The sequence below is a fragment of the Zerene cesonia genome, chromosome 13 (genome assembly GCF_012273895.1).
Source record: "Zerene cesonia ecotype Mississippi chromosome 13, Zerene_cesonia_1.1, whole genome shotgun sequence".
Lineage (NCBI taxonomy): Eukaryota > Metazoa > Arthropoda > Insecta > Lepidoptera > Pieridae > Zerene > Zerene cesonia.
In genome coordinates this window covers 5,883,298-5,896,347 of record NC_052114.1, presented here as the reverse complement: position 1 = coordinate 5,896,347, position 13,050 = coordinate 5,883,298, and the positions used below count along the sequence as shown (strand labels likewise).

The window sequence follows — 13,050 nt, the reverse complement described above, 5'->3', positions numbered from 1 at the left end:
TCTACAAAGTTTGAATCTGGCCGTTTAAAGTGGGTCAAAATCGCGCCCAAAGAAGTCAGTTACAAACAAACAAACATACAAACAAACAAACATACAAACAAACAAACATACAGGTGAAGCTAATAAAAAGCGTGTAAAAAAATGGGCTGTATACATTAATTATGTGTTCAACAATATTATTTCAAAAACAGTCTCTACAATTTTGTCTAGCAAATTCAATCAATTAAAATTTTCTTCGATTCTTAAAATTTACAGTCTGTATAATAACTTTTACTCGAAGGCTTTCTATAAATCTAAACAAATTGTTACCATTTGTCAGTTTAATTTTAATTGTTTTTGCTATACCTTTTATATTATTATTTATTATTATTTTCTCAGATTTAATATGATCGGATTTCTATTCTATCGATGGATGTAGAATCAGTTTTCTGTACGTTTCATCCAATTTATATTATAAACAGACATGTGCATAGATTTTGAGGATTTCGTCATCTAATCTGTCGTATTATATATTTATATGTTCGTGTATTGAATATATGGAATATAATAATATAATCATTTTTGTGACCAAATCCTATATAACGAAAGGTCCAGTGTCCCTGTTTTAATTAATGCTTTGGCAAGTCATTCCTTATTATAATTGAATGGAGAATATTTTTCGTATTCAATTTAAAACATTTTCTGTATTATAGCTTAGCTTAGCATGGTTTCTTTATTTTCAATTACTAGTTTTTATAACGACTTTTAATTATAACATTATGATTGAAGCTATTTAGCTGATGCTACAAGCCGGGTTACATATACCCGGGTCACTCAAATGCAAATATTTTTACCATGTACGAAAATTTGCGCTCATGCATGGATAAAAAGCATTCGCAAATATCCTCCCACATTTGTAAATGTGCGTATTCGTACGAATGTATGTGACGGGTATTAGGCTAAAATACGATTTTATAAAATGAAGATAAATCCGAAAGAAAAGCTATTTGCTTTTCTTTTTCTATGATATTTAGTTTTACGTGGTATTACATTACTCATATCTTCAAAATCAATACTTGCATATTATTAATAATATATTTTTATTTAGTTATATTTTTTTTTTAGTTTTTTAATAATGTTTAAGTTAATTAATAATGTGTTATATAATTTAATTTATAAAATGTGACATAAAATAATTCTAGGATACTACGAAAAAACATTGATATAAAGGCAAAAGACATAACAAAACAATAATTTTGTCGGGATATTCGACTGAAATAAAAATATTATTGAGATAGATTTAGAAACAGATCAATTTTAATATTTTTAATGAATATCGGGTGTCCTGAAAATTAGTATACTACTAGCTGCGCCCCGCGGTTTCACCCGCGTAAGTCCGTATCCCGTAGGAATATCGGGATAAAAAGTTGCCTATATTATGTTATTCTAGTTGTCCAGCTGTATACGTTCCAAATTTAATTGCAATCGGTTCAGTACTTTTTGCGTGAAAGAGCAACAAACACACACACATCCTTACAAACTTTCGCATTTATAATATTAGTAGGATGAGTAGGGTAGTATGAAAATTGTAATCATACAACTTTATATTATCTTATTTGTTGCAGTACGACTGCCTCAGCCCAAGACGACGACACGGACTGGTCAAGAAATGCGACGATAGAAGATTATTTAGGCCAAAACTCCACACAAGAAGTTTTTGGTACGTATAAATGTCCATTTCTTATTCATTTTGTATACTCAAGCTGAAAAAATACTCTTATTTAATAGAATATTTAAAAGCCATTCCGCCATTAGCACCATTAAATGTATTAGTAATTCTACAAAGCTCTTTGCGATCTTTTCAGAAACAAACGCCGTGATAAGTCGAACTAATTAGTGGAATATAAAAATAGTAGTAGTAAATAAATCTAGACATGTTTTAATGATAGGTTCATTAACAAAAAACATAATGTTATATATGTTCAAAACATATGACCTCCCTCCATAAATGTACTATCTAACACTGAAACAATTTTTCTAATCGGTGTATTTCCAAACAGTTTAATCATTAGTATTAAATACAATATAAAGTAATAGTAATACACTATTGTTACGATAAAAAACATTTGATTTTACCGCATAAGAATTTGAGCGCCGGTGTCAACGCTTGCTGATAAAAATATGTCTGACATACAGAATCGGAAAGCGGTCGAATTGACACTTTTTGAATTTTCATGCAATATTAATTGTAATGTTAACTATACTAGACAGATAATACCTATAACAAACAGTATACTTAGCTGAATGATCAAAATACAGTCATGATTAAATCGAGGTATATTGGAGTATATTCTGACAATAAGAATATCTTATGTAAAGGAAGGTTTTGGTGGGAAATCAACACTATTCTTAAGTTCGTTTTAATATGACGGTCCTCTGGTATAACATTTTTTATTATTTTATTCAGATGTAAATTGCATTCAATCATCATCATCTTCTAATTTAAAAACTTTCCTAATAAAATACGTTCACAATCACTTCTCAACATTCAATTTTGTGTCTTAAAATGTAACACCGAATAAAATATAACAATTAATCATTTTAGAAATAACAGTTAAGGGACCCGTTCCATCTTACGGTTTCTGTCGTTGAAATATGATACTTAATTATAAAGCTGATGAGATTTTTTGATTGGTTAGACGCGTTGATCTCAGAATCTTCTAGTTCGAATTTCAAAATTAATTGTGTGTTGGATAGTACATTTATTGAGAGTAATAAGCTATCTAACATCGACTGGTAGGAGCGGATATATTCGATTGCTACAATCGAATATATTGCAAAATATTACTTTTGAGAGCGAAGTTGCGAGTATCAGCTGGATAGCAAGAATAGTCTTGTACTACTTCTCTTGCTTTATCTTGAATATGAAGAATCATAATGACAGACATATGAATTAACTAGCTGCGCCCCGCGGTTTCACCCGCGTACGTCCGTATCCCGTAGGAATATCGGATCACACATCCTTACAAACTTTTGTATTTATAATATTAGTAGGATAGTAGGATTAGTAGGATGTAGTAGTTTGTTAAATTCGTTTATACTTATACATAAATTGTAAACAGTGCTGGCTCTGTAGGTAGGACCTCGGACTTTAACTGAAAAGTTCAGGTTCGAGATCAGGCGAGTAAATAGACAGAAATGCAATAAATTAGTTGATTTTTAATATCACCATTGCTCGAAACGGTGAAGGAGAACCTCGAGAGTAAATCGGCATGTCCAAAAATTAAAAGTTCGACGGCATGGTAAGAATTCCAGTATACGATTTGGTTAATGGTTATATTAATTGATATCTATATAATGAACACAATAATCATTTACCTGTATACACACCTACCAGATAATGGGAAATAGAAAGATAAAATTAATTTCAGAAACTTGTTCGTTTATTAAGGCCTTATGTAATCTATACTAATATTATAAAGCTGAAGAGTTTCTTTGTTTGAAGGCGCTTTTCTCAGGAACTACTTACTGGTCGGTTTCGAAAAATTCTTTCAGTTTTATATAGCTCATTTAGTGGAAAGCTTTAGGCTATATATGTACCACGGGCGAAGCCAGGGCGAACCGCTAGTATGCTATAATAATTATTTAAAAAAAAAAAACTAAGTCGCCTGCAAAAAGACATGAGATAACAAACACAAAAACAGTCGAATTTACAACCTCCTCTTTTTCAAAGTTGGTTGAAAACATGGATAGTGTACATAAAATTCATATATAAAATACTTATGTGATACGTGCTCGATCTGTAGAGTCCTCAGTCAATATTGATGTCAGGAGCACAAAGTTTTCTTGATGTTAATTTGGCTGTAGGTATTTTTATCGGAGTTACGATAGAAACAGAAAATGAAAGCTTTTGCTTTTTATTTTCAACCGTCTTCGAAAATAGGAGGAAGTCTTTAATTGAACTGTATTTTTTGTGTTTGTTACCACGGAAATTTCAGTTGGGTGAATCTATAAGTGTTGACAGTTTGATTGCGGTTTGCGATTACGGAAGTTCTTATATTTTGAATAGATAATCGATGTTTTGTATGATTTGATGATAAGTAATATTCAAAATAATATAAATAAATCGCTATTCAACCACCAATCAATGCATGTATATGTTTGTTTGATTATTGACGCTTTTGTTTACAATATAATGATGTTGCAGTTGATGATTTTGAGATGACAAAAAGCTGTCAGAGAATGCACTCATAATTCAAATATAAAAAAACCGCACGCCCCAGATACGCCTGTGTTCACTTATTGTGCATTTATCAGATTTTTTAAGATACTACGTTCATTTAAACAGATAGATATATATCAAATAAAACTTTTAATTTAAAACGTTTAATGATAAACTAAGCAGAAGTAGCATTCTGTTATATATACATACTAGTAGCACGTTTAAGGCACTACCTTTTAAGGTAGTTCCTTTGCACATGCTAAGCAAATTTAATTATAAACGGTTCAGCAGTTTAGTTGTCCGATGTGGACTAACAAAGTGACACGTAATTTATATATATGAAGAGATTACAGATTGTAGAAAAAAATAGCATCTGGAAAAATCTCTAGTAAGTTTGCCCCCTAATACTTTTCTGGCCTAGCTAACAAACCTGATTTTGTTTGCAGTTAAGGAAATAAATTATTCGAGAGCTATAAGTTTGACGACTCTGATTATAGAGCAAAAAAAGGTTTGTTTTGGTTGCCTAAGAAGAAGAAAAATAAAAAGTTATAAACTAAACTATTATTCGATTTATACTTTTTTATACCATTACAATTGAGACTGCTTATATATCAAACTCAATGACTTTTCTTATTGGATATAATGCAATAAAAATCAGTGACCATCATTCATAATTTTTATTGTCAGTTCACTTTAAATTACAAGCTCTCAAAAACTGCATTTAACAAGCCATATATATAGCCAATTATCAGAATGACGAATAATAAACGACAAATAAAATAAGATTGTTTAATAAGAATAGTATAATTTTTCTGGCTTGTAAAATCGAGAACATTTAGATTACGAATAACGTATCTATGATTAGTAATACCACAAGCTCATGAATATGATAATTATTAATACCCGAAAATTCCGGGTTTCAGCACCAACAATAATGTAGACCAAGCCGAAATAGCGGTTGGATGCTACGACATTAGCGAGAATTACTATTGGTGAAGATTTATAGTTTGATCCTCATTATATGTTTAATGTAAATGAAAAAAGAACGTTTTCAGCTATCAAAAATGAATTCCTAGATTTTCCGAAATTAAATATGTTGTAATAATGTGTACGTAGATATTGAACATAGAACAATGCAACTGATTCAATATTTATCCTTAAGACTAACGCACCAAACAATTTACGAGTTAATAAACGCGTTTATCTGGGCTATTATTGGAATACAAACTCTGTTTAAAGCACGCAGACCGACATATTTAAATTTTTAATAGAAGCAATTGTTAATATCGCATAAAATAAAATGATTCTTTTATCACAATTTCATTATATTCTTAACACAATATATGAAAATTTGCATAACTATATATATATATATATGCAAACACACATAAATGATTAACGTAGCAATACTCTACAACATATTTTTAGTTTTAACCTTAATATAATATTTTTAAATTTACCTAATATATAAAGTTTTAGCCTACGGGCACAAATGAGACTTCACAAATTAAGACTGATGATGATTCGCCCTCTATAAAACTACTGTCATTGAGATTCCTATATCTAAGACTAAGAACATTGCTAGGCGAAGTGAACTATTTTAATGATACCTTCACATAATTGTCTTTTAATTAAAAAGAAACCTTAATTAATGATTCTGTTTAGGGTATTTGAACGTTTCATTTTGTATGAGTACTTATGATCTTTGTTTAAGTCACCGTAAAATGGTAAACAACGTTAGATTACAATCTCGCCGGATTGATTCTCGCTAGATTGTAATCTGGCGAAAAATTGTAATCCGTAACGTACTGCTTACAATTTAATGCTTTTTTTCGGCAGATTATAGATAGAATTTATCGATATGATGAGTTGGGTTAGGTTTGATTTATTTAAAAAGTGCACAGAACTGTTTCTGTTTCACCCAAGTGCCTGTGCACTTGGGTGTTGGTGAAGATATTGTGTTTAATTACAAGTAAATGTTACGACTCACTGTATTTCGACAGCTTACAATCTCTCAAGTTAGATTACAATCTAACAGTTTTTAAAATTATACGACAACTCATGCAATATTGCTTATTAATGGAGCAAGGCTTAAAGAATATAAAAATATATTTTTATTATTTAATTAAGCAGACTATTTTACGTAGCTAAATTCAAGTAATTGTAATCTACATAATAATATGTATATGTTATTTTAAATTGAAATGAAATGTGTCCAGTTTTAATAACCTCTCCAGAAAGGATCTCTTTATTGGCAATTCAATATTTTTGGTATAATGGGACAGCAAAACATAATACAAACATTATTTTTTTGGAAATGCGTCATTTGATGCTGATACCTGGTTATAACAAACATACGACTTTACTTACGGCTGAGGTCGTGTCAGACTAAAGAATAAAATAATTGTTTCAGATACGCTGTACGATGTACCAACCGGTATGATAGTGTTGCTATCATTTCTTTACGGATCGATATCGGTATTGGCTGTGATTGGAAACTTTTTGGTGATGTGGGTAGTTGCTACGTCCCGACGTATGCAAAGCGTCACAAATTGTTATATAGCTAATTTGGCTCTAGCTGATATTGTTATAGGATTATTTGCCATACCATTCCAAGTAAGTATGATGAAATTTTGTTTTACGTTGACATAAATTTTAACATACTATAAATGTTTAAGGTTATTTATACTTATTATATGAAAGTGAAAAGTTTGATTGATTGTTTGTTTGAAGCGCTAAACTCAGAATTTACTGGGCGGATTTGGATTAATTTTAGTACAGAGATAATTTCAAATTTGAGAAAGTACAAAGGATGGTTGTAATCTTGGAAATCCCACGGGAACGGGAACGATGCGGGATAAACCCCGGGCATGTCTATCTTTTATTTTGGTGACGCGGGCAAAGCTGTGGGCGGAAAGCTAATAGGTATTCTATAAAATAACGAAGAAGTTTTCATATTATTATTTGATTAACAATTTGGTAAATTTATACATATGTAGTTCATAAATTGTGAAGTAAGTTAGTGAGGAGATGTAATGCTTTGTATGTACAATTTTACGCATGGTAAGGTTTGTTAATAGCGTCAGGTCGGTAATGCCTGACATTTCATTGCCAGATGTGAATTTTTGCAGTTCCAAGCAGCGTTGTTACAACGATGGCTGCTCCCACACTTTATGTGTGCATTTTGCCCTTTCGTGCAAGCGCTGAGTGTGAATGTCAGTGTTTTTACTCTTACGGCGATAGCCGTCGACAGGCACCGAGCTATAATAACACCTCTCAGGTACATAGGGCAATTGTTTTGATTCAATAATCCGCTAAACCTATATAATATATGTGTTTCATTTTAACAAACACTGAGGAAATCTTATACAGCATGAGGCGATGAAATGATCTGTAATTTTTTAAATTTGACACTTATATTTTGAACGCTCAAATACCGAAAACATTCATTAAGCGAAAAATCCTGAAAAATAATCAAGAATTCCATGACGCGTTCTGAACATTAATTGGTAACATATAGCACGACGGACAGACTTTTATTACTTGAAACAATTTAAAATTCATGTAAAAAAGTCGATTATGCCAATTACTGCAGCGACATGCTCGCTGTTTTTCGCTGAATGAGCAGTTTCGGTTTTTGGGCGTAGCAATTTCACTTCAAACAACATTTATTAATATGAAATTATCATGAAATTCGATCTTCTTTGTATAGATCTCCATATGCTTGGCATATTTGTTCAATTGGAACCGAATTGTGCTATAATTTTTACGGGAACTGTTATTAGAAATAAAAGAAAGAAGGAAAGAGACACTTATTTGTATATGTAACATGAATATATTCATTATTCATTAATTCTTTAGAAATTAATAGAAGGTAATTATATCCGACAAAAAATTGAATAAGCTCTCACAAGTCGTGACAAACCCCTTCTCGAACAATTTTCCCCTCGAGAGGAAAAGATTAATGGTAAGGCTTAATAAGGAAAGACAGCACCGTTTCTACTTCATTATTATTATGTGTAGTCTATTCTCAAACTTTGCAATTCTTTTGGAGACTTATTTAAATATGATTTCTGCTAAATTAAGAAGACGACGTTTTTCATACGTAATTTATAAATTTAGTTTAAATGCTATTATGAAATAGGAAAGACTTCCTAATCACGATACAAAAAACTAAAACTTAGCGTATTAATTTTGAATAAAAGACAATGTGAATAGCAATTGTTTATGTATTTTTGCATATTTCACGTCGCAGTAGGCATTGAGTATCTATTGTGTATAAGGTAAAGGTTATAAGAATGCAAAATTAAAATATCTTTTTTCCAGTCTCCAGCATATTTTCTCCTGCAGCGTTAAAGGAAAGTTTATGCTGTAAAAAGTTTTGTTAGAGCTTGTAAAAAATAAAAGTATTATACTACCACAGCTTTTCTGATAATACTTTTATAGTTTTGAATGACTTTTTGTCTTAATACACAAACTGAACGATAAAGATCAAATTTTTCTTTTGTCAATATTTATATTTTTGTATGTATTAAGATGACAAGGATTTGTTTTGAGTTAATAATGTAGCTTTTTTTCATTATGTTCCTAAATAACTGCGTTTCACGGTTATACGTATGATGACAAACAATCTAGACTAGTGTAATTTTACTTCAATCAAGACAAAATGTACCTAGGAGACTGTTTCCTTTCATTTAAAACCTGTAGGATTTCAACATCTTTGTAAAACTTTGCAAGTTACATTTTCTACTTCGGGTAGCGTATAACTCGTTTTATATACCATACATTTTATACCAACTACAGCTACGAAAATGAGTCCTCTATAAAATAAAATTATACTACTACTAGTATTTTCTTGTGTTTGGTTTCACGCGAGTATTATACATTTAGAAATTAAAAACTTTTCAACGGATTTTAAACGCGATTTATTCATTATATTATTAACCCGACGTTTCGAACACTTTATAGCGAGCGTGGTCACGGGGAGACTCTATAATGAATAAATCGCGTTTAAAATCCGTTGAAAAGTTTTTAATTTCTAAATATACTACTACTAGATACTCTTATAGTTAAACTCATCTCCTTTAAGCTTAGAGTAGAAGTAGCTTACATGCATTTACCAGGAACAGCTGTTATCGATCCATGTAGTGTGCACATTGCTTATTATCGAAAGTCCGTAATTTCGTCAAATAACTCAGTACAATTTTGTACAAAACATGTTTTTATCATAACTTATTTATGATCTTGTTATTTGCCTTGACAATATTTGTTATGGCTAGCCATAAGTACTATAAGTATATGATCAGAGATGTTCAAAATCAATTTATATTTGATAAAATAAAACTTTCATGCGATACACATTTGCGTGGGAACTGGTGATGATCGACCCTATTTGAGATCCTGTACCTACTACAGTAACCATAGTAAAATCAAAAACAATTTAAATCCAATGAGTCAAATAAATTCAATAAAAACTTTTTCCTGTAATTTAACCTTCTTGCAGTAACCCCATATTTAAACTCTTGAAGATTTATTTCGGTGAGTTAACATCACAAGATCCACGTGATTAATCTTCCACATCACACGAAAAGCGACTATTAACCCAAACCAAATTAACAGAGACAATAAAGGCTATTTCCATCTAGCATAACGCAATTCAATGCGACTTTTGCAAATGCAATGCAATAAAAAGATTACGATCTCCCTTCCATATTCGATATAATTTTAAAAAGTCCATTACCGGAGTAAGGAGTATGTATAATTTGAAATATATTTCAAGAAACCCACAACTGCGCAAATAAATTACGGCACTAATAAACCTAGCCAGGTTAATTTAGTTTGTACCGTACCTCTTTATTGTACACTTCAAGTGAAGCTCTTAAAATAATATACTACTAAGTAGCATACAAGGAACACCTTGGTTTTATTACACTAATTAAAGTTATTTAGAACAGCTAAACCAAGCTGGGTTAACATAAACCAAGACTTAAATTTATAGAACCAGCCAGATATTATTAGAAAATGGTTTAGGAACTAAATGAAATAGCTTTTTATTCATGAAATACTGTGTGAAATCTATAGACAAATGAGCACAACAGTCAATCATAGAACCAATACGGTGAAAGAAATTTAAATAACCAGAGCGGAAAATTTTATGACTTTCCTCTTCCTATTCTCGTTTCCTATTCGTATTGAAGTTTATTGTGCCTAATATTTACATAAATTGATTTATAATGGCGTTTCTTGGTAATTAATCTAGATTGATGCATAAACGACAGATGTTTTTATATCTTCTTGACAGACAAAGAAAAAAAAATGTTTTATATATTGCTATTTGTAAGTGATTTCTTATATATGTATATCATATGTACAGACACTAGACATATTCCATTTTAAAACGATTGTACCAAGCCATTCTATTCGTTTTAAATATCCACAGGAATACATTTTGCAAGGTATACTAACTACAGTTATTAGTCAAGTTTCTGTACATATAATAGGTTAGTAATGTTTGCTGTCGGTAAAACTTCCTCTTTCCTTTAATTTTTAGTTTTTTTTATAGCATTGAAATGCTTTATAAATGAGAAATTTTGAAAGAATAGAAAAAATTTGAGCACCATTAGGCACATGAAACCGAAAGAGTAGAAGAAATTCGATTAGTGGCAGGATCACGGGTGGTCGAGAGGCTAGGCTTTGCTACGGTTAGCAAGATACGCAGGTTCATATCCTGCCTCGTGATCAAATTTTTTCTATTCTTTCAAAATTTCTCATTCCTCTTTCCTTATTTTAATGTTCTTGTCCATCTATTTGATAAAAATATACGCCGAATTTAACTGTAGATTGGCTGACTTTAAAGCTTAGACTGTTATTTTCAAAGATTTTTTTAAATCTCCAATCAATTTCCGAGTGCCATTTACTTGAAACGAAAACGTATTCCTATACACTTATCTCTTAAAAATCAACTTATTTCGGTATCGTTTCTCGAACAAGAAAATTTTCTGTAATTGAATAACAAATTCGATTTAAGCTCGAGTTTGAAAAACAAAACCCTGTAATACAACAAATTTAAGAGGATTTTCGTCGTAAAAAAACGTGCAGAAGCCACAATTTTCGACATAAAGTATCAACAATAAAATGGCGGTACATATAGGCGTTTTTGTATTTAAACAATTATCTCAGTATTATTTGTGGTATAAAAAAATCATAATTATATAACTGTAAGGCATAACAAACGTTGACCGCCGCCTTGGTACAGTGGTTAACGCGTGAGCGTAGAACCGAGGGTTCAATTCCCGGTGGGGACGCACAAAAAAAAAAAATGTCTCGGTCTGGCCGGACACAGAAGGCTGATCTATTGATATAATACCTACTTGTCCGTAAAGAAAATCGATCAGTGTAACAGATGTACATCATCTGCCCCATACCCCACTAGGGGACACGGGATTTCACTTTTAAGGCGTAACAAAAGATCAAAAAACTTAATATAAATTATCTATAATTAATATTCGCAAATACAGTAGGTATAAATATGAAATAATAAAACTAACGTCTTATTTAAGAATGCATTTAATCTAATCACTCACTCACCCTACGCATAGTTATAAAAAAGTTACAGCAATACTTCATAAATTGTTTTAAAATTTCATTCCACAGAATAAACAAAATAAGAATTGTTCTCTTCTAGTGCACACACCTCAAAGCGAATAGCTAAAGTGATAGTTGTGTTTATTTGGATCCTGGCGCTATCGCTCGCTGCACCCATGGCGATGTCTTGGGAAGTCGTGATGGAGGAGGAACAGGACCCAGGTGATATATCAGCCTTTATTTAATTAAGCTTCGATATAAACGATCGCATGTACCCAATGTTTATATTTCTAAGAGTGCTATTGGTACTTGTCGTTTTTAATTTTAATTGAATCACGCTTTAACATCACGTTCGATGTTTTGTTACGATCTTATTTTTAAATCAAAGACTATTGGTGTTACATTTTAACATACAAAAGCATGTACACGGACGTAAATTCGGAATATCAAGCGCACCAAATGTTAGAAACATAGTTCGATCAAATTTTAAAACAGCAAATACTCGATTTTCTGTAGTAAGTAAATGGTAAACGAGGAAAATAACAATACTTTAAATATATTTGCAAAAGGAAATCCATGTCCATTTTGGTTAAAAAGTTTTGATCGTTGAATTTTAATAAATTCCACAATGCCCATTTTCGCCTTCTGAGAAAAAGTTTTTTAATTTGTTCGAAGTTAGTGAAAACCATTGATCTTAGTTTAAGATGTCAGTCAACATTTATCTTCACCCAATTTTTAATTACAGTTTCAAAAGTTTTTTATGAAAAGCCGTTTTGTACTGCTAGCGAATTTGGCTCCAATTCATTGGCGATATATCGCCTTTTACTGTATGTATTTCAAGTAAGTATGAGTTTTAATTTTTGTCTATACATATATGAAGTTAAAAATATTGTCATTTTTTATATTACTGTTTTTTAAAACACATTATTTAGATTTATTTCACAAATACAAGGGGTGCTTTCGTTTTCATTGCAAAAAAAGCTATGTCTACAACATTAAAAGCTTTTATCGATGTCTTATGACTTGGCTAGAATCTATTGAAATTTCGACATTCATTTCCTTATCACATAAATTCTTAAAAAAATAATGAGACCATGGCGCCTTCCTTCTTTTAGGGTAATCCGATTTTTATAGCTTCTAACTTTTCACTATGAATTTTAATTAATACTCCCGATTTAACAAATCGATGTTTAATATTTAAACATTTAGATGTATTTCTGCTCTATTAATATGGTTACATTGAATGTGGTAAGAACAGAGCTACG

At 31.0% G+C, this 13,050-nt stretch overlaps 1 protein-coding gene across 1 annotated transcript in view; it reads left to right on the top strand.

Annotated features, from left to right (window-relative positions):
- Positions 1–13,050, top strand: part of LOC119831387 (RYamide receptor-like) — a 31,111-nt gene that overhangs the window by 13,543 nt on the left and 4,518 nt on the right. Inside the window, exons 2-6 of the mRNA XM_038354705.1 lie at positions 1,605–1,699; positions 6,615–6,817; positions 7,333–7,481; positions 11,886–12,007; positions 12,531–12,625. Of these exons, the coding sequence (XP_038210633.1) occupies positions 1,605–1,699; positions 6,615–6,817; positions 7,333–7,481; positions 11,886–12,007; positions 12,531–12,625 (664 nt within the window). The remainder of the gene's footprint in view (positions 1–1,604; positions 1,700–6,614; positions 6,818–7,332; positions 7,482–11,885; positions 12,008–12,530; positions 12,626–13,050) is intronic.